This window comes from Rhinoraja longicauda, unplaced genomic scaffold (genome assembly GCF_053455715.1).
Source record: "Rhinoraja longicauda isolate Sanriku21f unplaced genomic scaffold, sRhiLon1.1 Scf000114, whole genome shotgun sequence".
NCBI lineage: Eukaryota > Metazoa > Chordata > Chondrichthyes > Rajiformes > Arhynchobatidae > Rhinoraja > Rhinoraja longicauda.
In genome coordinates, this window is record NW_027601332.1 from 1 (window position 1) to 27,452 (window position 27,452).

The following is a 27,452-nucleotide window of genomic DNA, read 5'->3' on the forward strand; positions in this document are numbered from 1 at the left end:
TAGTAATAATCTTGCTTCTATTTCTTGATATCTTATGTTCTTATTAAGGGTAAACATTCCATTGGTTAGAGTCATACCTCATAAAATTCCTACTCCTAATCTGTACATTCCTGTTTTCATTGTCATGGGTCAAATTTAGTAAAAATATTATGTATTAACTATGAACCATTGTGTCCATAGAGCAACCTGGCATTAATTGTCATTCTAACTGTTGCTTTATGTTCAATCAGATTAGTTTATTATTTTATTTATTGTAAGTTGATTCATTCAATTTCATGTATTGTGGTTAAAGTTCATAATAAAACACAGCAAAATATCCTTGATGTAGTTCTTTTTTTTTCCGGAACTTTATTCTGTGCATTGATAAATGAGGTTATATTAAAAAAAATCTTTCCATTACCAAATGTCAATGGCAGTCAATAAATTAAAGGCCTTCTGGGTCCAAGCTAATCAGTACCGAATGAAGGTAAAGTTGTTGGAAATCCTCAGTTCCTAACTTAAATGAAGCAAATTGGAAGTGGAAGGATCTTGCCGATACTGACCCACACGTACTCACATGCAGGTAATAATTCCTTCTGCAATCGTCCATCTACCTATGAAATCAATGATCAAGGACACTTGTCTTTTCTCTCTCTTTCAAGAACACTTGTAACTAACCAGAAAGCAGCTAGGTCTTAATGAGTGCAGTTCTTTTCTTTGCAAATCTAATTTCTCTGATTAGGCTCTGCTTATGTTTACTCAAACAATGAGTTTTCAAAGACAATTGTGACCTGTCTTTGCTAGTTATAATTTAGTGTTATTTCCATGTGTATGTTTTTGTGCAGTATTTTGTGAATGTTTCTCTCCATTAAAGCTCTTAAAATAATGTGAGTTACTGCATAATTCTGAAATCACCTTTCACTTATGTTCATAAAATTTTGCTGTTTTACAAGTAAGGATTAAACTTTGTGTGTAACTTTATAGGCTTGTGCATATATCTATTTTTCAGCTAATTTACTTTTCAAATATTACAAAATTTACAAATCTAAAACACTAGCAAAGGGAGAGATTTTAACAGAATTAAAACCATTTATTAAATTACAACATCATTCAATAAAGTTTCTCAGCTTCTGGGTGATCTGAGTGTCTATCTTCAGTGTAAACCAGCATCTGCAGTTCCTTCCGACACATTTCTAACATGCTGTTGAATGTTAGCACTGGATTACATCACACGTGTTTCCATGTTAATATCAAGTCGTGAATATCTCATGTCTCTTTACTAAATATGATCTAACCGTACTTAATTATTATATGATGTTAATGGTGTCCACAAATCTAACTGACTGATTGAAAAGCTGCAGTAAGATTTGACTCCACATGCAATCTTTCAGTGGCTGAATCTCTTTAAGTTTTAATACAACTCTTTAACTGCTTTAAATTGGAAGAGGATAACTGCCCATACAAAAAGCTGTCTCAACATGCAGCTGGACTATTCAATTGACTTGTAGTTTCTGTCAGTCACAGCTGGATTCAGCACAAACAGTGGAAAATTGTTTGTAAATGGACTGTCACATTTAATTTCACTATGAAAAGCGTCATTGCATTATTACTCTGAATGTTACAGGCATACCAGGAAATAAGATGCATTTCTTCGAGAATTCAGAATTTTTTAATGCCTAAATGTTGTAGCTGGCATTCATATATTAAGTGAACAGCGCAAATGCACAATTGCAAAACAGAATTGATCATTTCTGCACATGGTTAAAAAGTATTACATGTAAAATAGGTTTCTAATTGCTCATAATTTACCCTCAAGTTCTTAAATTAGGAGCATTTATTATCAACAAATTGAAAAATTACTCTACAAACTAGAAATTCTTTTTAAAATTCTAATTTATAAGAATGCAAAATGTCAACTTTTTCAAATATTGGTGAACAAACTAAACCTGTGTCCTAAAAACAGATTATTAAATGAGCATTAATATATTCCCTCAGTGTTTGACACATATTTCTGTCAGTATACACAGTTGTAAGAAACCTCTATAACAATATAGTTATAAAAAATAATTGGCAGATTGATAAAAACTCAAGGATTCTAAAAACCCACAACTTTCCATCACAGGGGTAATGCTGATCCTACAGTGCTAAGCCTAAGAGGATAGGATGAGCACAGGAAAATCTTATTTAAAGGGGCAATTGAATACACCAAGAGCATCTTTAGTTTAGTTGAGTCTAGTTTGGAGATACAGCTTGGAAACAGGCCCTTAAGCCCACTGAATCCGTGCCCTCCAGCAATCACCCATACACTACTTCTATCCTACACACTCGGGACAATTTACAGAAGCCAATTAACCCACAAACCTGAATGTCTTTGGAATCTGGGAGAAAATCCGAGCACCCGGAGAAAATCCACATAGTCACAGGGGAAAATGTACAAACCCCGTACAGACATCACCCATAGTCAGGATTGAACCCTGGTCTCTGGCATTGTAGGGCAGCAACTCTACCACTGCACCACTGTGCACCACTTCACCAAACCATACCCCCCATATGGACAATTTAGGGATATACCATTAAGTACTCGCTCTCATCCATTGTACAGCATTGCAAACCCCTGCATCTGTCAAGCAGTGATTCCAGCAGCAGCCTAGATTCAAATCAGGCTACCTCTGGTACCTCACTTATCATACATATTGTGTTCTCAGGAACACTAACAGAGTCAGTGCTAAAGGAAGATAGACACAAAGTGCTGGAGTAACTCAGCAGGTCAAGCAGCATCTTTGGAGAAAAAAAAATGGGCGACGTTCTGGGTCGAGAATCTTCTTCAGACTGAGGCTGGGGGATTAGGGGATGGAGTGGGGAGTGGGGGAGGGGGTGGGGGTTGGAGGAGGTGAAGAGTTGGAGTTGAGAAATGACCAGGACCAATTAGGGCCAGCCATAAATGACCTCAGACAGGGTGTTGCCTGGTAGGTCCATTGTTGACTAAGGAAAGTGTGATCTCAAGAGAAACAATGAAGAACTGTGGAAGTGGTAAAACGACTGGGGAGAGGAAGGGGGCAAGGAGGGAGGGGGCAGGGGAGGGCAGTATGATTTGAATTTACTTAAAATGAGAGAATTCAATGTTCATACCACTGGGTTGTAAGTTACCCAAGCGAAATAAATATGAGGTGCGGTTCCTCCAATTTGCCTGTGGCCTCACTCCAGAGTTGGAATACCTTATGAATAGAGAGATGTGTTACCGGCAGTGCTGCTTTGTGTGGAACCCAGTATGGACTCACCCTCTGGATGTATTTCTGCCCAAGAACCTGGTAATTTAGATTTCGATTTTGAATCAGATATAGAGATACAGCGCGGAAACAGGCCCTTCGGCCAACCGAGTCCACGACGTCCAGCATTCATCCCACACACTAACACTATCCTACACACTCTGGGGACAATTTACAATTATACCAAGTCAATTAGCCTACAAACCTGTTCATCTTTGAAGTGTTTGGAGGAAACCGGAGCTCCTGGGGAAAACCCACACAGGTCACGGAGAGAACGTACAAACTCCATACAGACAGCATCCTTAGTCAGGATCGAACCCGGGACTCTGGCACTGTTAGGCAGAAACCGTTGCACCACCCTGGTGCTGGGAAATCTGGATGAACCCAGCAATGAATTGCCTGGTGTGTCTGTGTGGACAGGGTGCTGGCGAGTGTGCCGTTAGGTTGGTCAGGCATTGTGAGTTTGGGCCACTGCTGGGGATGCTGGGTGGTGTTGACAGACCACATGGACCTTACCGTCCCTCCCATCACCACCTATTGGATTTGATATAGAGTGATGCAGTGTGGAAACAGGCCCTTTGGCCCAACTTGCCAACATCGGCCAATATGTCCCAGCAACACTAGTCCCACCTGCCAGCATTTGGTCCATATCCCTCCAAACCTGTCCTATCCATGTACCTGTCTAACTGCTTCTTAAATGTTGGGATAGACCCTGCCGTAACTACTTCCTATGGCAGCTTGTGCCATACATCCACCACCCTTTGTGTGAAAAAGTTACCCCTCAGAGTCCTATTAAATCTTTTCCCCTTCACCTTAAAATGGCGACTTCTCGGCTGGTGAGAGCTGGGGTGGGGGGAAACACCAGCTTGCAAAACATCCGAGAGATCCTGAGTAACTGGAACACCTTCCCATCCTGTCAACGCCTAGATTAGGTGCTGCCTGTCCCCGGAAATGGTCCACACACAGTGTGCCAGAGTGCAGCCGTGAGCCTCAACATTCAGTGCTGAGTGGCTGCACCTTTCTGGTGGTGAATCTGTGGAACTCTGCCACAGAAGGATGTGGAGACCAGGTCAATGGATATTTTTAAGGCAGAGGTAAATAGATTCTTGATTAGTAATAGTGTCAGGGGTTATTGGGAGAACGCAGGAGAATGGGGTTGAGAGGGAAAGATAGATCAGCCATGATTAAATGGTGGAGTAGACTTGATGGGCTGAATGGCCTAATTCCGCTCCGAGAGCCTATGAACGTATGAACCATTGATCTTAAAGCCAGCCCTCACAGGCAGCCTGTCCACACTAGGCTATGGGCGACATTTTGCTGCACCGATGTCAGTGGAGGACAAGGTTGGTTTATATTTTACAAGTTACCAACATAACAGTGAGGAAGGCAGCATACATGGCAGATACCCAATGCTTGTGGCCTCAGTGGACTTCTCTTTGAAAATACTGTGGGTTTGTATCTGCGTCTTTTGACTGATGTTGTAATGAATCAGTGCTCTGTGGGGTAAAGCTAAGTGGGTACAAGTGTATGTCAATTCAGTTCAAGTTGATTAATGGTGACTTTAAATAGTTGATAAACTGCTACATGAATTTTAGCATTCACCTGCTAATATTTAAAAGGATGAAACAAGGATCTGTGCCTTTCTATTGTCTAAACTAATTGTAACAGTTAATATGAAAATAATTTAGCCTGCATTTTTTCCTCACGATTTCATACATGGGCTAAAAGCAATTAACAACTTCTACGTCTTTTTCTCAAGCAGATTGATGCAACTCTTTGATTCTGGAAACTTTTGTTCTGGTTTGTGTGTTCAGTTTGCTGATTAATGGGGCATTCATTTTCAGGACTGGCCTTCACTTCTATCACGGAGGAAAGCCGTTCTTCAAAAGAAACTGGAGAATTCCTTAGCATTTTTACAACTGGACATACAAACTGTCCTTTCTGTTTGAAATGTTCCCTTGCATGGGTCAGATAATTTGACTGAACATTACTTTCTTTCTTGAAGTAAACTACATAGCAGGTTGGAATGAAATGGCAACATAAAATACTATAGATTGATGCTAATATCGCAACTGATTCAATTATTGAGGAATATTTGTTCTTTACCACTTGAAGATATACAATTCCAAAAGAAATCCACACAATTAAGTAAACAAGCATGCTAAATGTGATCAATCTTGCCTCGTTATACAGTCTGGGGGCCTTTCTTCCTCTGTAAGCAAGAATGAAGCAGATAAAAGCAAGGAAAGCAATGTATCCCAACATTATTCCAAATGCTTCAAGGGACCCTTCATCACATTGCATCAAAATAATTTGGGGATTGAGTCTCCATTCCACAACCTTTGGAGGATTCAAAGATAACCACACTGTACAAATCACCACTTGAACTCCTGTGGTAAAAACTAGAATGGGGACTGGCTTATAAAAAAACTTGAGATGTTTACGGACAGTTGGATTAAAACTAAAAGCGAAGATGATCCTAAAAGATTTAATCAAAATGCAAGAAACACAAAGCGTAAAGCTGATGCCAAAAAGTGGTTGCCGGATATTACAAATGAGATTAGATGGCTCTCCAATAAACAATATAGAACTGACCAAACCAGCTACCAGTGATAACAGCATTATGGAACACATCCAACCTCCTGCAGCTTTCACAGCAGGTGTGCTCAGATGTTTTATAACCAATATGCTTACCACACACACAATAAGTTTTCCTAAAATGGCAAATATGATTAGCACAATAGAAAGGGGATTTCCCCATTGCAGATACTCCACAGTAGCATTTTGGCAAGTTGAACTTCCTGTATTGGACCATTGGTTTTCTGGGCAGTTCATACACTCGGTCGAATCTGCAGCAAGAAAGAAATATCATGTACACTGTGCACTGAATTTGTGAAACTGCATGATTTGAAATATTCTTGGTTCTTGGTTAAATGTAATTTGGTCATATTAAATGTAATTTCACGTGCTTGGCTACCAGCATGAAGTCTCATTCACTGTCAGTGCATCTTTGGAATTTGGCTAAATAATAAAATGCTTGACGTGCACTCCTTTCAGTCATGGCTTCTGCACAGGGAGCAAAAAATTGTAAAACTACTCACAACTAAATAAAGGCACAGAAGCAATTTACAGCTTACGATTATCGGTTCTGCAGTATAGTAGGAAGAGGCTGGTAATAGAAGTTTCAAACAGGGTTACATCATATAATGCTGTTGCTTTTTGACCCTGACCTTCGGGATAATGCACATCAGGCAAAGTTACCCTTTAGTCCACATAATTCTGAGGTATTAATCCAATGCCAATGATCACTTTTCCGTTATTGATATGTGTCAGAGGCATGGATTGTACTGAAATCAACCTCCCCATTGCTCTTTGTCATTGTGCTGCTAGCACAAAATAAGAATCTAAAACAGAACAAAACATCCTCAACCAATTGAATGATTTCTAATTTGCATTCACCACTAAAGAGAATATTATCTTGCATTTTCTATTATACTTCAAACACATATTTTTCTGTAATTTGCACACATCATGACCTAAATTTCACATCTATAAAACAGAACTACTGGGAGAGGGACTATTAAATATTTATACTAACTAGCAATTAATAACAGGCAGTCATCAAGTGCTATCAAGTGATATGAAGGAGGAATATCGATTAAAATATTTCAAAGGTTTTTGAAAATATTTTCAACCTTTCTTCTTACACTAATTCTAAAGTGACATTTTTGGTGCCAGAAATAGATTTTGTAGTATGATAAATTCCTAAAGTAACTTAATTAATCATAACTATTTCAGCAATATTACTCTTGGCATTTTATTAAAAACACTCATTGAGTTATTGAGGTTTTCAAACTTCACTGTGGACTGTTCAGCAATATAACAAGCAACTGTCTTCAGAGAGTTTCTGTGCTGTAAGTTTCAGAAATTATTTTATCATCGACAGCAAGAATTTCAAATGACAACCATGTCAGAATTGGTTACATACACAACAACCTTAATTTGTCCAAAGTCAATTTCAAAATTGAATTTACTTTATCTCAGAGACCACCTTATAAACTTCCTTTGCCAATTTTTCATCGGATTCTGCACCCTTTTCTAAATCCACAACCGTTTGAACCGATTAAAACATGAAAACCTTTTGCTCGCTGGAAAAGTGAGACCCTAAAGTATGCATGCTATAAAAGAAAGAAAATAATTAACTGCTTTCAAGACTGATATCCAAGCTTGGACCTCGGATTCAATAAAAATAATTTTGGTCCTGGTTTATAACTATTTGGAGACAATTATGAAGCAGCTTGTTAAAAGGCATCTGGTTCTAAATATAATTTGCAACCTTACAACCTGAATGTCCAATGATGTACCTAGTCCATAGTCTGCATATAACTTTATGACTTTAATAAATTATGTTGGATTTTCTTCCTACCATCCTGATACCTACCATTTTCTTTTGTGTAAGTTCCCGAAGTGCAGTTACTGCAATCGTAACAACAATTGTTTTCAGGTATAATTGTCTTTTTCTCTCCAGGTATGCAGGTTCTTGAGCAACGATAAGCTTCAGCCTATGAGAGACAAAAAGTGAAAATGCCTGAGTAACTAAAGGTTTTGCCTGTAACAGTACTCCTTGCAAGCTATTGCCTTAAGACATCTTTAGGAACAGTGGAGAAGAACAGTGAAAATATTTTTTAATGAAATAATTATGGGAGAATGGTGGTCGGTTTTTGCAAAATTCTCAGAGGAAATTCCTCAAACTGGATTTAAGTCACACTCATAAATATAATTCAAGCTTCTTTGCTTTGCCGATCAAGTAATTATGGGCAAGATTTTAAAAGGTCTGCAGAGTTGGCTATTCCACACCAGAATGGCCAATTGATGAAAAATTTATATATTACCTATTCCTGAAAAAAACAGCATTAAGATTATTAAATTGAGTTCCTGATGAACATAATCTATCAGAATTACAATTGGCTCATAAAATGTAGACACAAGGAACTGCAGATGCTGGTTTACAAAAAGGACACAAAATGCTGGAGTATAACTCTGCTGGTCAAGCACCATCTCCAGAATTGCTGCCTGATCCAATGGGTCACTTCAGCGCTTTGTGTCCTTAGAATCAGCTGGAGAGATCTTAAAGACTTGGTCAAATAATTCGGCCAAAGCCCTACAAGAAATTAAATTGAAGTACCAGATGCTGGAACTTATGAAGAAAATACAAAGGAAGCATGCAACCCAGGACACCATTAAAGTTTTAAATGGATTTCATATACAATGTTTTGGTTTAATTTCACTCAAATCATTCAATATGCCAGGATACCAGTAGTTAAAACATTAGAATATACCAAGTGTATGAATCAAGTTATCTTGATGGTTAATATGTTTACTTGCTTAGTTTAATTAATCTTTCCCATTGGAAACTGACATCCTCTATCACTTGGTATGACAAAATGCTGGAGTAACTCAACGGGTCAGGCAGCATCTCTGGAGAGAAAGAATGGGTGACGTTTCGGGTCGAGACCCTTCTTCAGACTGATGTCAGGGGAGGGGGCAGGACAATGAAAGGATATAGGTGGAGACAGGAAGACAGTGGGAGAACTGGGAAGGGGGAGGAGAAGGGAGGAATAGAGGAGCTATCTAAAGTTAGAGAAGTCAATGTTCATACCGCTGGGCTGTAAGCTGCCCAAGCAAAATATGAGGTGCTGTTCCTCCAATTTGTGGTGGGCCTCACTATGACACTGGAGGAGGCCCATGACAGAAAGGTCAGACTGGGAGGGGGAGTTGAAGTGCTCAGCCACCGGGAGATCAGGTTGGTTAAGGCGGACTGAGCGAAGGTGTTGAGCGAAACGATCGCCGAGCCTGCGTTTGGTCTCGCCGATGTAGAGAAATTGACATCTGGAACAGCGGATACAATAGATGAGGTTGGAGGAGGTGCAGGTGAACCTCTGCCTCACCAGGAAAGAATGTTTGGGTCCTTGGATGGAGTTGAGGGGGGAGGTAAAGGGACAGGTGTTGCATCTCCTGCGGTTGCAGGAGAAAATGCCTGGGGAGGGGGTGGTTTGGGTAGGAAGGGACGAGTGGACCAGGGAGTTACGGAGGGAACGGTCTCTGTGGAAAGCAGGAAGGGGAGGAGATGGGAAGATGTGGCCAGTAGTGGGATCCCATTCGAGGTGACAGAAATGTTGGAGGATAATTTGTTGTATACGCTGGCTGATGGGGTGGAAGGTGAGAACAAGGGGGACTGTCCTTGTTACGAATGGGTGGAGGGGGACCAAGAGCGGAGCTGCGAGATATAGAGGAGGCCCTAGTGAGAGCCCCATTTATAATGGAAGAGGGGAAGCCCCGTTTCCTAAAGAATGAGGACATCTCTGATGCCTTAGTGTGAAACACCTCATCCTGGGCGCAGATGCGGCGTAGACGGAGGAATTCGGAGTAGGGGATAGACTTTTCAGGAGACAAGGTGGGAAGAAGTGTAATCCAGATAGCTGTGGGAGTCAGTTGGTTTGTAGCAGATGTTGGTCACTAGTCTGTCTCCTATGATGGAGATGGTGAGATCCAGAAACGGTAGGGAGATGTCGGAGTTGGTCCAAGTATATTTAAGAGCTGGATGGAAATTAGTGATGAAATGTATGAAGTCAGTAAGTTCTGCATGGGTACAGGAGGTAGCACCAATGCAGTTGTCAATGTAGCGGGGGTAGAGTTCGGGGCCAGTGTACGTCTGGAACAGGGATTGTTCGACATATCTGACAAAGAGGCAGGCATAGCTAGGCCCCATGTGAGTGCCCATAGCTATGCTCACTTAATGCAATCTGGTTATACAATTGTGCTTGGATTTTTAGAAATATCCTTGCCTGCTGTTTTAGTTTTATTTTCCTCGTTGTTATCACAATATTTAATAATTTGAATTTTGCCTGTCATCCTTAAGAACAATGCAACAGATAACAAGATTTTTAATTCCAAATGATAGCTTTTTAATGTACAGTTAAAATATAGTAAATATATAACTTTTTGTAAAGTGCTTAAAATATTTTGAACCATTCACAACTCAACAATCTTCCTAAATTTTCACCTGAGTGTGAATTTGCAAATTACTGAAAGCTTAAAACCATTAAGAAGCTTTATACAATACAGAAGTACAGTTCTAATCCATATTATTTCGCAATATGTATTTAACATAAATTCTGCAGGGAAAAGGCATAAATTTAAATAAATACCTGGGCAATTTGGTTGAAATCAGCACTGATATTAATCAACTTTGTTGTCACATTGTAGTCACCAACTCTTACAAATCGTATAGAACCATTCATCAATTTCCAGTGTATGACGTCATAACCGCTTGAGTAATCTCCTGAACTGTCAAACTCAAATTGGCCATTTTCTGTCATAAACTTGACATTTTTCAATTCATTGATCAACTGTAAATGAAGCAATCGTCAATTATTTGAACTTGATATAGAAATGTTGAATACAGATTAGAAACATCATATTCCGGTTCTGGTAAATGCAAATTGCACAAGCTAAAGTGGGTCTTGGGTTAAGTAATGGATTCTTTTCAACAATGGATAGAATTTATATTAAGCAGGAAGAGTACTATTTGGCTTGGTTGTTCCTTACTTCCGTTAATATTCCAGTTTCTGGAAAGGAACTTCAACAGGATCTATGAGTTCCAGTTCTTCCAAAGTAGCAGCTCAGGAAAGCTGCTAACTTTGGAAAGCAGGGGTTCCCAGGAAGGAGTTTACTCATGCTTGTGGTGACAAAAACATATATTTCTTTAGGCAGGCATTATAGATCTTTTCATGGTTTTAAGTTTTTGCAAAGAAGGCAAAACTTCACTTCTTTCCAAGAAGAAGAGGATGGGAAGCTGCAAAAACCTTTACTAGTACCCCAGTTGTAAATCTCCAATTTTGGATAACTTTTTTTTCAGAAAATTACTAGTCAATAAAAAAGGACCAGATAGCTTAACACCGTGAACATTTCCAGCGAATCAGATAGGGCCACCGTGCCAAATGAACGTAATTGTATTTTTTGAAGAGGTGATTAAAGAATCTACTGGGGAATGTCTGTTGATGCTAATTATAAAGATTTTCAGAAGGGTTTTCATAAAATTTCTCAGTAACCCTAACCCTCCCTCTGTGTCACAGTGGCTCAAAGATGCAGTGTTTTTTCTTAAACTTGAGAAAATTAAATATACATTGAGGGGATGTACTGATAATTTTTTTCACAAATGGCAACATTTTTTGTCATACTTTACAGACTTGCAGGTTCTGCCGGACTAAGGGCTGGTTTGTTAAATTCTGTTATTTGTAGGTGCACTTTTCATTCTTAATTAGCCAGGGTGGGGTGGGCGGGATGGGTGAGGTGTGTGACTGATGGGATGTTTGGACTCTTGGAATTTTGCATTATTATTATTTTTAATTATTTCTATTTCTTTTATGTTTCTGTATATTCTTGTACTTTTCTTTTGTGTATTATTTGAGTGCTTCTTATTACAATGTCTCTTTTTTACTTCGTGTTGATTCATTTAAAATGTACATCTGTACGTTCATTGCTATGTCATTTAACTCTGTCCTGAATAAAAATATTTTAAATTTTTTTTTTTTTTAATTCTCAGTATGAAGATTCAATGATACTTTATTGTCACATATACCCTGGTAGGGTGAAATATTTTATGTTAGCTAAAATGTTATGTTAAAATGTTAGCTAAAGTTAAAGCTGATGGAACTGATGGTATGTCTTCGAACTGGTTTGAAATCTGCTGAGCAGCAGGAAACAGAGGCGGGTTATTGGTCAGGTATCAGCAGATGGCAACTAATGGATTCGCGTAATGACCTAGCCATGGATCTTCATGATACCTATAACCATCAGCTGATGGGACAAGAAACCAAATCCAAGTTTGCCTGCAACAGAGATATATTCGCCATTGTGAATATTGCAGATGGAATCATATTCATAAAGTAAGTGAGCAGACAAATTTGTGGCAAATGGATTATAGAGAAGACACATGGGAGGCTTCGTTTGATCTCAAAATAATGACATAAATTATATTCTAATTTGATGCAGTGAGGGTTCAAAGGAAAATGTTCAAAAAAGTTGATGGAATGTTGGCCTTCAAATCTGGAAGACTTAAGTACGAGGTGGAGAGGTTATGCTGCCATCAATAAAAGCCTTAGAGTATGGCAAAATAGTTCTGAGGAGGATATAGAGTCACGAGGAATTGCAGATGCGAGTTTTACAAAAAAGGGCAAAAGGTGCAGGACTAAGTCAGCGGGTCAGGCAACATGTCTGGAAAACATGGATAGATGATGTCTGGAAACATCACATATCCATGTTCTCCAGAGATGCAGCCTGACCCGCTGACTTATTCCAGCACCTTGTGTCTTTTTCTAAGAAAGATATGTTGGCCTAGGAGAGAGTGCAATATTTAGTTTAATTTACTTTACTTTACTTTATTATAGTCACGTGTACCAAGGTGCAATGAAAAGGTTTCCAATCAAAGGAAAGACTGTACGTGACTACAATCAAGCCGCCCACAGTACACAAAAAAATATAAAGGGTACAACATTTAGTGCAAAGATATAACATTGAAGTCCGATAGAGTCCAATTAAAGATAGTTCAAAAGTCTCCACTGAGCTAGATGGGTGGTCAGAAATGCACTCTAGTTGATGAGAGGAATGCTCAGTTGCCTGACAACAGCTGGGAAGAAACTGTTCCTGAATCTGAAGGTTTGCATTTTCAAACTTCTGTACCTCGCGTCTGATGGGATTAGACTGGTCCTTGATTATGCTGGCAGCCTTGCCGAGGCAGAGTGAAGTGTAGTTTAAACTGAGGTTACATAAATTAGGGGTTTGTTCCATTTAAGTTAGCAGGTAATGGACAATTTGGCCAAAATTTGTCAAGATATTAAAACAGACCTTCTCTGCTAATTAGTGAGCCTTTGACTAGCAGGGGTTCACAACCTTTTTCATCCCGTTTACCCCTAGCAACTTTTTGAAAGTAAATTTACCCCCACTCTGTTTCGTTCAGTAATTTGAGCTTACACTTCTACCATAATAAAGCAACTGACAAAGGAAAAATTTAAAAATACTGTTTTTAACATTATTATTTTAAGTTCAAATAACAATAATGGTAGGTGAAATGTACCCCCTGGGGGTATATTTATCCCAGGTTGGGAACCCTTGGACGAGTGGGTATTGTTTAAACAATGAAACCAGCCCTTTTAGGAGTGAAAAAATACAATGCTGGAGTAACTCAAGTCAGACAGCATTTCTGGAGAAAATGGATAGGCAATGTTTCAGGTCAGACCCTTCTTCTAACTTGAAACTTCACTATACATGTCCTCCAGCAATGCTGCCTGACCTGCTGAGTTACTCCAGCACTTTGTATGCTTTTACTGCAGATCCCCATGTCAACCTTTAGGAGTGGTTGAGATACTCTACTCAGAGCAGTTAGGGCTTTTGAACTCACTGTCTGAATGGATGATGGAGGAAAAGACCCTCTCTACACTTTGGGTATGGACTGGACACCCCTCTGAACTGCAAGAGCATGGATATGGTGCTGGAGGGTGGGAGATAGGCTGGATAGTTCTATTTTGACTGGTACAGACAGAATGGGCTGAATGGGCCTAGAATCATGAATTTTCTCTGATTCCATGAGTCAAATAGATTGTACAAATCAAGTACAAACATGTAGTGGACTTCAGGGGTACGAGTATTTGAGGAAAGAAATTTGAAGACGAGGAAAAATAATTATAAACAATAGACAATAGGTGCAGGAGGAGGCCATTCGGCCCTTTGAGCCAGCACCGCCATTCAATGTGATCATGGCTGATCATTCTCAATCAGTACCCCGTTCCTGCCTTCTCCCCATACCCCCTGACTCCACTATCCTTAAGAGCTCTATCCAGCTCTCTCTTGAATGCATTCAGAGAATTGGCCTCCACTGCCTTCTGAGGCAGAGAATTCCACCTCTGGATTTCTGTGGATTATTTTAGAAACGGACCTGGCATCATGTTTGGTACAGACATTGTGGGCCGAAGGGGCTGCTCCTGTGCTGACTGTTCTATGTTCTATGTCCTAATAGTAATGAAGCAGCAAATGTCTTAATGAAGTGAAATATGGAAGAGTAATCCCAGTTATGAAAGTCCTGGAACAATAACGCTGGAAGGTGAAGGTCTGGCGGCAAGGAAGTGCAGTAGTGTGTTAATGTTTTAGAGATGCCTGGCTATTACACAAAGAAACCTAATATCTTTACCTGCCATGGTGGAAAATCAAAATTTCTATTGCACGTTTGTTGAGTACAATTGAGTAGTCTCTGAAGGGCATTAACAATAGCATTGATTGTTAAGTATACACCATAGTTAAACGCGTTATTGGTCTTTCCAATTATCCTGTTATCTTCATGATTGTCATTTGACTGTGAACTTGTGTTACTACGTGCAATGCTTAAAAATTCTTTCATATAATCGTTGGCATTGTTCGGATGTGCCAGCAACTGTTTCAAGTGTTCATTAAAATTTGGAATAGTTCCACTTTTGAATGTAAAGCCCAAAATAGTTCCTACTTTTTCGATCTGCATCATGTTGGCAACCATTCCAGAATGGGACCAGGCTTCACTGGCAATCCAGGTTTTATTTACTTTTCTTTCGATCAATAATGCAAACAGTTTGCTGATATCATTTGACCTAATAAATGCGACTATAACTTGTGCAGTTGAATTCTGAATTTTTTTTGCAGCTTCTGTGATCTTATTGTCCTGTTTGTCACCACTCACAGTAGGGATCAAAAAACGAAAATCAACACATATATTCTGATTCTGTGCATGTAGGATAAAACTGTTTAGTGCTGACTGCCCGTAATCATCTTCAGTTGCAATGACTGCAACCCAGTTCCAGTTGAAATGTACAATCAATTGGGCAATGGCCATTATTTGATACTTGTCACTAGGGACAGTCCGGAAAAATGATGCAAACTTTGTTTTGTCACTGAGTATTTCTGCCGATGCAGCGTAAGCTACCTGTCAAGAGTCAAGGAGAGAGCAATGTTAAAAGATAAAAACAATTTTTTATGTACTTGAAAATGTTGATAAATGCAATAGACAATAGACAATAGACAATAGACAATAGGTGCAGGAGTAGGCCATTCAATGTGATCATGGCTGATCATTCTCAATCAGTACCCCGTTCCCGCTTTCTCCCCATACCCCCTGACTCCGCTATCCTTAAGAGCTCTATCTAGCTCTCTCTTGAATGTATTCAGAGAATTGGCCTCCACTGCCCTCTGAGGCAGAGAATTCCACAGATTCACAACTCTGACTGAAAAAGTTTTTCCTCATCTCTGTTCTAAATGGCCTACCCCTTATTCTCAAACTGTGGCCCCTGGTTCTGGACTCCCCCAACATTGGGAACATGTTTCCTGCCTCTAATGTGTCCAACCCCTTAATAATCTTATATGTTTCGATAAGATCCCCTCTCATCCTTCTAAATTCCTGTGTATACAAGCATAGTCGCTCCAGTCTTTCAACATATGACAATCAAATCTTCTTTTAAGCAAATACCAATAATGTGAGGATATCAACATAAAAACAAAGACCTCCAGATGCCGGTTAATACACAAGAGGACACAAAGTGCTGGAGTAACTCAGTAGATCAGGCAGCATCTCAGGGGAACATGGACAGGAACGTTTCAGGCCGAGAGGAAATGAATCAACCCAAAACATAACCTGTCCATATTCTCCAGAGATGCTGCCAGCAGTTACTCCTGCACTTTGTGTCCAAATATATGAGTCAAGAGTCAAGAGTGTTTTATTGTCATATGTCCCAGATAGAACAATTAAATTCTTACTTCCTGCAGCACAACAGAATACATAAACAAAGTATACTGTAAACAATATGATAAACGAGAGAGAAAAAAAGTTCAGTGTGTACACACACACACACACACACACACACACACACACACACACACACACACACACACACACACACACACACACACACACACACACACACACACACACACACACACACACACACACACACACACACACACACACACACACACACACACACACACACACACACACACACACACACACACACACACACACACACACACACACACACACACACACACACACACACACACACACACACACACACACACACACACACACACACACACACACACACACACACACACACACACACACACACACACACACACACACACACACACACACACACACACACACACACACACACACACACACACACACACACACACACACACACACACACACACACACACACACACACACACACACACACACACACACACACACACACACACACACACACACACACACACACACACACACACACACACACACACACACACACACACACACACACACACACACACACACACACACACACACACACACACACACACACACACACACACACACACACACACACACACACACACACACACACACACACACACACACACACACACACACACACACACACACACACACACACACACACACACACACACACACACACACACACACACACACACACACACACACACACACACACACACACACACACACACACACACACACACACACACACACACACACACACACACACACACACACACACACACACACACACACACACACACACACACACACACACACACACACACACACACACACACACACACACACACACACACACACACACACACACACACACACACACACACACACACACACACACACACACACACACACACACACACACACACACACACACACACACACACACACACACACACACACACACACACACACACACACACACACACACACACACACACACACACACACACACACACACACACACACACACACACACACACACACACACACACACACACACACACACACACACACACACACACACACACACACACACACACACACACACACACACACACACACACACACACACACACACACACACACACACACACACACACACACACACACACACACACACACACACACACACACACACACACACACACACACACACACACACACACACACACACACACACACACACACACACACACACACACACACACACACACACACACACACACACACACACACACACACACACACACACACACACACACACACACACACACACACACACACACACACACACACACACACACACACACACACACACACACACACACACACACGCTACAAGGCCTTCCACGCCCGCACCTCCAGACTCAGGAACAGCTTCATTCCCAGGGCCATAGCTGCTATGAACCGGTCCTGCTGAGCCGGATGGTCACATCGCACAGTGAACCGGCACAGACCTATTTGAACTTTATACTGTTTTAAAACTGTTTCTAATTTTGTTTCACTGGGTTGTATAAATTTATACTGATTAGCTAATTAATTTATTGCATCGTATGGAAGGTGCATTCCCAATCTCGTTGTACCCCTGTACAATGACAATAAAGATGTATTGTATTGTATTGTATTGTATTGTGTGCGAGTGTGTACTTGTGAGTATGTGTATATACACACACTGAACTTTTTTATACCCAAAAAGCAATATTGTTTTATAATTACTGAGGAAAGAAATTAGGAGAAAAAAATAGTGCTATTTTATTCCTGGTTTAGTTATTTTGCTGACATTGAGTTCAATGCAAAAATGACATAGTAGTATTGGATATTTTCTATCAAGCCTTTCTCAGTCAGGTTATAGATCAGACTGATGTAAGTAGTTTCAACTTACCAACTTACAACAAACAAATCTTGTGGGCAATCTCCAATTTCAAATCATCCTACCCTTTAAAATTGTGAGAATACTGATTCAAATAAAATTGTAACAGAAAGCTGGAAAGCTATAAGATAGAAATAGTGCAGAAAAGATTTACAAGGATGTTACCATGACTTGCCAGCCTGAGCTATAGGGAGAGATTGGGCAAGCTAAAACTTTATTCCTTAGTGCACAAGAGACTAAGGGGTAATCTTACAGAGGTATATAAGATCATGATAGGAATAGACAGGATGCATCCACAGAGTCTTTTACCCAGATTAGGTGAATCAAAAACCAGAACCTTCTTGGCCATTGCTTCGATATGGCAGGTACAGGACAAATTGCTGGGGATATTTACTCCTAATAACGAAGCTTTCAACCATCTCTACTTTTGTGCCATCAATGTTTAGGATGGGTTTAGGAAAGTGAAATCATGCTTGACAAGTCTTTTTATGTGTTTTTGAAGTGGTCACCAACAGAATAGACAAGAGCATGCCAAATGATGCAGTGTAATTGGAATTTTCAGGCGGCTTTGATAAACGACTATTGACTATTGAGATTGTAACTTGAGGTAATATACTGGCATGGATTGGAGTTTTATTAATGGACAAAAAGCAGAATGGAAATAAATTCTTGGATTTGGTTGGGCTAGTCATAGCCAAACAGCATACGTATGATAGATTGAATGGCCTCTGCAGTAAATTTTCAATAGATGGAAGTATGATTCCCCTTTCAAGTTTGGTTTAGTTTTGTTTAGAGATACAGTGCAGTAACAGGCCTTTTTGCCCACCGAGTCTGCGCTGACCAGTGATCCCTGCACATTAGCACTGCCCTACATACACTTGGGACGATTTACGATTTTACCAAGCCTACAAACCTGTACATCTTTGGAGTGTTAGAGGAAACCGGAGCTCCCGGGGAAAACCCACGCAGGTCAGGGGAAGAACATACAAACTCCGTATAGACAAGCACCTGTAGTCAGGACCCAGATCTCTGGTGTTTTAAGGCAGCAACTGTAACGCTGCACTACACTGCCCACACTGACCTTAATTTGTCCATCTCTAGCTGGCACAGTCTTGTCAAACACTTTTCAAGCATAGCAAGGGGAGGAAATTAAATGCCACCCTTGCTCCCGATGACCATATCTCAAAAATGAATTACGATATCTCACAGGTGAGAAACAAATAACTACTTTCACTTATTAAAATCTAAACATACATACCTGTGGGATGAGGTAAAGGTTCAACAGTCTTGCAATCACAATTGTGATTTCTGAGAACAAACTCGCCACAACCACTTTTGCAGCAGGTACATAGTCTGTGTAATTGCAGTGAACTTCAATGCTATTTTCCGAGGAATTAAATTTTGAAAGGAATTTCATAGTGGCTTGTACTGCAGCGACGACATCAGTGCAGCTGTCATGAATTTCATATCCTAATTTGATGCCTGGTAGCATGGAAGAATTGTTTATTTGCTGGATAACGTGTACCATAGCCTGGGCCATGATGAAATGGTTAAATCGAAATCTAGGAAGATTATAAAAACACAACGATTTTACCCTTATTTTGAATGCATTTTGTCAAATATTTTCTCCACATTTTATGAACGAATCGTTAAGTTTAACAGTTTTTATATTCCATCTTGTGTGATTGTTAGACAGTTTTTTTTCATCTTTAAGTACTAACGGTAGGAATTATTTGTTTGCTCAGGAACCTCTTCTGAAGGGTGGTGAATCTCTGGAATTCTCTGTCCCTGAAGAATAGGGAGGCTGGTTCATTGGGGATATTTAAAGAGAAAGTAGAACATCTATTGAAGGAACAGGAAATTAAGGGCTATGGGGAATTGGCACAAATGATGAATGGAGGGTTGGGTAGATCTGCCATGATCATATTAAATAGTGGGGCAGGCATGAGGGGCCTTGTGGTCAATTCCTGCCTCAGTTTTCTTATGTTCTTATGTATTCATTGGGAAATATGTATTTGTATCTGTTATTTCTATTGAATGACCTAAATGTGGTGGGATTAGTGCAGAACCAAGATAACATTGTGCTTGCTAATCTAGCAACATATTTATATAGTGCCTTTAATATGACAAATTATTCTGAGTGACTTCAAAGCTATCAAACAAAAATGCTACTGTAGGCAGTATTAAGGAAGCTGACCAAAAGCTTGGTTAAAGAGATTGATTTGAACAGAAGAAATAGCGATTGCGAAAGATTATTTACCCCTTTGTGCCTGCTTCACCATTCATTAAGATCATGGACAATCCTTTATCTCAGTACCACTTTCTCTTGGCCTGTCTATATCTCCTTGAAATGTTTCTGCATCCTCCTTATAGATAATACTGCAGTATCATATTACACTTGATCCACGTACACAAATCATTGATATAGTGTGTGAACAGCTAGGAACTCTGTACCAAGACATTCAGTACCCTACTATTTACAATCTGTTTATTTCTTCTCTGTGTTTTCAATCCATTAACTCATCCACAATCCATATTGGTATACTACCAACAATACTGTGCACCCTGATTTTGTTTAGACAATAGACAATAGACAATAGACAATAGGTGCAGGAGTAGGCCATTCAGCCCTTCGAGCCAGCACCGCCATTCAATGCGATCATGGCTGATCACTCTCAATCAGTACCCCGTTCCTGCCTTCTCCCCATACCCCCTCACTCCGCTATCCTTAAGAGCTCTATCCAGCTCTCTCTTGAAAGCATCCAACGAACTGGCCTCCACTGCCTTCTGAGGCAGAGAATTCCACACCTTCACCACCCTCTGACTGAAAAAGTTCTTCCTCATCTCCGTTCTAAATGGCCTACCCCTTATTCTCAAACTGTGGCCCCTTGTTCTGGACTCTCCCAACATTGGGAACATGTTATCTGCCTCTAATGTGTCCAATCCCCTAATTATCTTATATGTTTCAATAAGATCCCCCCTCATCCTTCTAAATTCCAGTGTATACAAGCCCAATCGCTCCAGCCTTTCAACATACGACAGTCCCGCCATTCCGGGAATTAATCTAGTGAACCTACGCTGCACGCCCTCCATAGCAAGAATATCCTTCCTCAAATTTGGAGACCAAAACTGCACACAGTACTCCAGGTGCGGTCTCACCAGGGCCCGGTACAACTGTAGAAGGACCTCTTTGCTCCTATACTCAACTCCTCTTGTTACGAAGGCCAACATTCCATTGGCTTTCTTCACTGCCTGCTGAACCTGCATGCTTCCTTTCATTGACTGATGCACTAGGACACCCAGATCTCGTTGAACTCCCCCTCCTCCTAACTTGACACCATTCAGATAATAATCTGCCTTTCTATTCTTACTTCCAAAGTGAATAACCTCACACTTATCTACATTAAACTGCATCTGCCATGTATCCGCCCACTCACACAACCTGTCCAGGTCACCCTGCAGCCTTATTGCATCTTCCTCACAATTCACACTACCCCCCAACTTAGTATCATCTGCAAATTTGCTAATGGTACTTTTAATCCCTTCGTCTAAGTCATTAATGTATATCGTAAATAGCTGGGGTCCCAGCACCGAACCTTGCGGTACCCCACTGGTCACTGCCTGCCATTCCGAAAGGGACCCATTTATCCCCACTCTTTGCTTTCTGTCTGTTAACCAATTTTCTATCCATGTCAGTACCCTACCCCCAATACCATGTGCCCTAATTTTGCCCACTAATCTCCTATGTGGGACCTTGTCGAAGGCTTTCTGAAAGTCGAGGTACACCACATCCACTGACTCTCCCTTGTCAATTTTCCTAGTTACATCCTCAAAAAATTCCAGTAGATTTGTCAAGCATGATTTCCCCTTCGTAAATCCATGCTGACTCGGAACGATCCCGTTACTGCTATCCAAATGCTCAGCAATTTCGTCTTTTATAATTGACTCCAGCATTTTCCCCACCACTGATGTCAGACTAACTGGTCTATAATTACCCGTTTTCTCTCTCCCTCCTTTCTTAAAAAGTGGGATAACATTTGCTATTCTCCAATCCACAGGAACTGATCCTGAATCTATAGAACATTGAAAAATGATCTCCAATGCTTCCACTATTTCTAGAGCCACCTCCTTAAGTACTCTGGGATGCAGACCATCAGGCCCTGGGGATTTATCAGCCTTCAGTCCCATCAGTCTACCCAAAACCATTTCCTGCCTAATGTGGATTTCCTTCAGTTCCTCCATCACCCTAGGTTCTCCAGCCCCTAGAACATTTGGGAGATTGTGTGTATCTTCCTCAGTGAAGACAGATCCAAAGTAACGGTTTAACTCGTCTGCCATTTCTTTGTTCCCCATAATAAATTCCCCTGCTTCTGTCTTCAAGGGACCCACATTTGCCTTGACTATTTTTTTCCTCTTCACGTACCTAAAAAAACTTTTGCTATCCTCCTTTATATTATTGGCTAGTTTACCCTCGTACCTCATCTTTTCTCCTCGTATTGCCTTTTTAGTTAACTTTTGTTGCTCTTTAAAAGAGTCCCAATCCTCTGTCTTCCCACTCTTCTTTGCTATGTTATACTTCCTCTCCTTAATTTTTATGCTGTCCCCGACTTCCCTTGTCAGCCACAGGTGTCTCTTACTCCCCTTAGAGTCTTTCCACCTCTTTGGAATAAATTGATCCTGCAACCTCTGCATTATTCCCAGGAATACCTGCCATTGCTGTTCTACCGTCTTCCCTGCTAGGGCCTCCTTCCAATCAATTTTGGCCAGCTCCCGCCTCATGCCTCTGTAATCCCCTTTGCTATACTGTAATACCGACACTTCCGATTTTCCCTTCTGCCTTTCCATTTGCAGAGTAAAACTTATCATGTTGTGATCACTGCCTCCTAATGGCTCTTTTACCTCTAGTCCCCTTATCAGATCAGGATCATTACACAACACTAAATCCAGAATTGCCTTCTCCCTGGTAGGCTCCAGTACAAGCTGTTCTAAGAATCCATCTCGAAGGCACTCTACAAACTCTCTTTCCTGGGGTCCATTTCCAACCTGATTTTCCCAGTCTACCTGCATGTTGAAATCTCCCATAACCACCGTAGCATTACATTTTTGACACGCCAATTTTATCTCCTGATTTAACTTGCACCCTAAATCGAGGCTACTGTTTGGGGGCCTATAGATAACTCCCATTAGGGTCTTTTTACCCTTACAATTTCTCATTTCTATCCATACTGATTCAACATCTCCTGATTCTATGTCACCCCTTGCAAGGGAATGAATATCATTCCTTACCATCAGAGCAACCCCACCCCCTCTGCCCACCTGTCTGTCTTTTCTATACGTTGTGTACCCCTGAATATTCAGTTCCCAGCCCTGGTCCTCTTGTAGCCATGTCTCAGTGATCCCTACAACATCATACTTGCCCATGACTAACTGAGCCTCAAGCTCATCCACTTTATTTTTTATACTACGCGCATTTAAGCACAACACTTTAACTTCTGTATTTACCTCCCCTCTCACATCGTTCACAATTGGCCCTGCCCTTAATTTCTTTTCCGCTCTAGAACTTCTGTTCCCATTCTTCCGAGAGTCTTTTGCAATATCTCCTGTATTCCCTTTTACCTCATCTTCATATTCACAATTTGTTAACCCCTCCCCCCCACTACTTAGTTTAAAGCCACAGGTGTCACACTAGCAAACCTGCCTGCCAGAATGTTTGTCCCCCTGCTGTTAAGATGCAACCCGTCCCTTTTGTACAAGTCACCCCTAGCCCAGAAGAGATCCCAGTGGTCCAGAAATCTAAATCCCTGCTCTCTGCACCAGTCCCTCAGCCATAAATTCATACCCTCTATCTCTCTGTTCCTGGCCTCACCAGCACGAGGTACCGGTAGCAGTCCAGAGATAACTACCTTCGACGTCCTACTTCTCAGCGTTTTTCCCAACTCTCTAAACTCCCGCTGTAGCACCTCCTTCCTCTTCCGCCCGACGTCATTCGTGCCCACGTGCACAACGACTTCAGGTTGATCGCCTTCCCTCGCTAGGATTTTCTGAAGCCGGTCTGTGATGTGTTGAACCCTGGCACCAGGGAGGCAACAGACCATCCTCAAGTCCCTCCTGCTGCCACAGAATCTTCTGTCCGTCCCTCGGACTATGGAGTCACCGACCACTACGGCTCTTCCAGACTTCGGTCTCCCCTGTCGTGTATCCTTGCCAACAGGTCCGCCACTCGGACTGGAAACGTCTTCTGCCCCGACAGTTCCCAAGAGGGTATACCTATTTGCAATAGGCACAGCCACTGGGGTCTCCTGTAGTCCACGTCCACTCCCCCCGGAAACAGTCTCCCACCTTCGCTCGACCTGGACCCTTGGCGTGACAGCCTCACAATAGGTCCTGTCGAGGAAACTCTCGCATTCCCGGATGGCCCTGAGGTCATCCAACTGCCTCTCCAACTCCACCACACGTCCCTTCAGGAGCTGCACCTGGACACAGTTCTTGCAGGTGTAGCTCCCAGAAGCTCCCGCGACGTCCCTGTCTTCCCACATCCTGCAGGAAACACACCGCACCAACTTTTCCGCCATCACCTTGTGCCTATAACCAGCTCTGGCTTAAAACAATGGTATCCTCCTCACCTCAGCCTCCTCGCCGAAGACTCGCACTTTTCTCACTGGGCACTTCCCTCACTGGGCGCTGCACCTGAACAGGGCTGCACCCTTTTGTGAGCCTTGCTTATATCACCAATTTAAATTGCCTGATTGTCCAATTTACCTGACTTCCCACTTAAACTGCCTGTTGAACTGTGATTAGCACTTACTTTACTGCTCAGCCAACGGGCGTCCTTGCTCTGCTCCCGGACTTTTCAAATTGCCTACTACTTCCTTTTGGCGCTCTTTTTAAACTGCCTGTTGAACTGTGATTAGCACTTACTTTACTGCTCAGCCAACGGGCGTCCTTGCTCTGCTCCCGGACTTTTCAAATTGCCTACTACTTCCTTTTGGCGCTCTTTTTAAACTGCCTGTTGAACTGTGATTAGCACTTACTTTACTGCTCAGCCAACGGGCGTCCTTGCTCTGCTCCCGGACTTTTCAAATTGCCTACTACTTCCTTTTGGCGCTCTTTTTAAACTGCCTGTTGAACTGTGATTAGCACTTACTTTACTGCTCAGCCAACGGGCGTCCTTGCTCTGCTCCCGGACTTTAATTATCTCTTGTGTAGCACCTTATTGAATGCCAAATGCAAAATCAACTGATTTATTCATATTTATTCTGATAGTTATAACTTTAAAATAGTCAAATTAATTTGCCAAATCTGATTTCATTTTCATAAATCCAGGTTGACTCCGTTGAATTTTATTATTATTTTCTAAATGCTGCCTCCCAATCTGTTGGACATCATCTAGAATCCATGGAATTTTAAAATATGTCAAGTAATGCATCACTAGTTCCATAGCCATTTCCTTCAAAACCCTCACTGATCCTGCAGGGTTATTGTCTTTCACTGTCATTCATTCTCCAATAATAATGTTTATTGCTAACTTCCTTCAGCTATTTATTCACTCACATCTCATAAATGAGATATAAGACAAGTAAAGACAAAACATTTTTGAGTACTTTATAATGTTTTTATTTCTCAACGTAATTTTCCCCGTTTCATTCTGTAAGGGCCCACCCATAGCTGGTTTATAACCCTGTTGGCTGGTTTATAACAAAAAATGTTTATATACCTATTTAACCTCTTATAGTTGTTTCTTTTGTGTTCGTACTTCCACATTCTACTTTCTCTTTCATTGACGGTCCCTCTTATTCAGAAATTTTCTTTGGCATCAAGCTTTTTTTGGCATTGCAAGCTCTCGAGTTTGATCTACCTTTTTTTGAGCCAGAGCTATTCCCTGCTGGGCTTCATGCCTGAAGGGTTTTTTTTTATATTACTTGAAAGCTATGTAAACTGCTACACACCTAAAAATTGCTGAGATCCCTGGTCTCTTGTTCGTCTGCCACCTTGTCCCAAAGTTCATTTTTCTGCCTTAGTACCACTTCCTCTTTAAAGACACCCGTTAAAATCTCATTATTTGACCAAGCATTCCATCATCAGATCTAAAACCTCCCTATATTACACAACATTACATTTTGTTTGGGATTGTACCTGAAAAGCTTCTTAGGATGTTTTATATTAAGAATAATATATAAATGTAAATGGTTGTTATGGATTCCATGTGCTTCAAAAATGTAAGGCGCACTCCTTTTAGAACAGTTGCATTACACAGTTTGTTTAAGAAAGGAATTGCAAATGCAAAATATAAATAGGTGGTTTCTGATGCGCTCATCGAAAGCATGTACAAACCATGTACAAAATGATGAGAGGAATAGATCAGGTAATGGGAATAGATCGGGTAGACGCACAGAGCCCAGAGTAGGGGAATTAAGAACAAGAGGACATAGTTTTAAGGTGAGGGAGGAAATATTTAATAGGAACCTGAGGGGTAACATTTTTCACATGGGTGATGGGTGTATGGAACGACCTGCCAGAGGAAGTAGTTGAGAAACATTTTTCTTGAGAAGCATCACAACGTTCAAGAACCATTTAGGCAGGTACATGGATAGAAGAGGTTTAGAGGGATATGGGTCAAATGCATGCAGGTAGGACTATTGTAGGTAGAACATGTTAGTCCGTGAGGGCACATTGGGCCAAAGGGACTGTTTCCACGCCATATGACGCTATGATTATGACTCTATTACTCAATGAACCCAATATGTACAGGGATGGGAGAGGTTGCAGGTTCATTTGTTATAGTCGAGAGAATCTGGCTATACTCCACTGGCTGGTCAACATTCTGGGGCATTGTAAAGTTCTGACAGACAACATCAAAATGCCTTTCTTACTTAGTTCCTTTAAAACATCTTTAAGATAATTGAAACTAACCCCTCTTAAAAATACAATAACAAAAATCAAAGGGAAAGCTAGTGTAGATTGATGCACACTTACTCCGAGCAGCTTAATGTTCCTGGTTGTGTTCGGTTTACTAACTCCACTTTTCCATGGATTGGAAAGATCCCACCAATGATGATGTCTCCTGGAGCACTGATTACTACAGGCTGATGAGAGTTATCACAGAGTCTGATTGCACATAAAACTGAGAGCCAACAAATAAAGATGAGTATTGTAAGTGTGGAAATCATGTTTAACAACTCAGCAGGTAGATTCGGAGTTTAGATGAGGCACATTTGTACTCGCAGCTGAATACATCGTGATGTAACACGACCCATTTTTGGGAGGAGCTACTCTTGTATTAAATTTCCTACTGTAAAATTATTTTCACATATGAAATTAGCTGTGTTTTTCATAGTATTTGTCTGGCTATTATAATGTTTGGAATATCCCAAGACCATAGTAGGTGCATGGAAAT

General features: G+C 41.0%; 1 protein-coding gene across 1 annotated transcript; it reads right to left on the minus strand.

Annotated features, from left to right (window-relative positions):
- Positions 1-4,976: 4,976 nt before the first annotated feature.
- LOC144590070 (G-protein coupled receptor family C group 6 member A-like) lies at positions 4,977-27,225 on the minus strand. Its single transcript, XM_078394938.1, has 6 exons — positions 27,032-27,225; positions 19,313-19,620; positions 14,491-15,248; positions 10,454-10,654; positions 7,687-7,807; positions 4,977-6,094 (listed from the first exon to the last, which is right to left on the minus strand). The coding sequence occupies exons 1-6, from the start codon at positions 27,223-27,225 to the stop codon at positions 4,977-4,979; spliced, it is 2,700 nt and encodes an 899-aa protein (XP_078251064.1).
- Between the last annotated feature and the right edge of the window lie 227 nt (positions 27,226-27,452).

Coding starts and splice junctions, on each gene's coding strand:
- LOC144590070 (XM_078394938.1), bottom strand. CDS start 27,225: ATGATTTCCACACTTACAATACTCATCTTTATTTGTTGGCTCTCAGTT. Junction 10,655..14,490: donor TTGATTTTCCACCATGGCAG/GTAAAGATATTA, acceptor CTTCATTTACAG/TTGATCAATGAATTGAAAAA. Junction 7,808..10,453: donor ATTTCAACCAAATTGCCCAG/GTATTTATTTAA, acceptor TGTCTCTCATAG/GCTGAAGCTTATCGTTGCTC.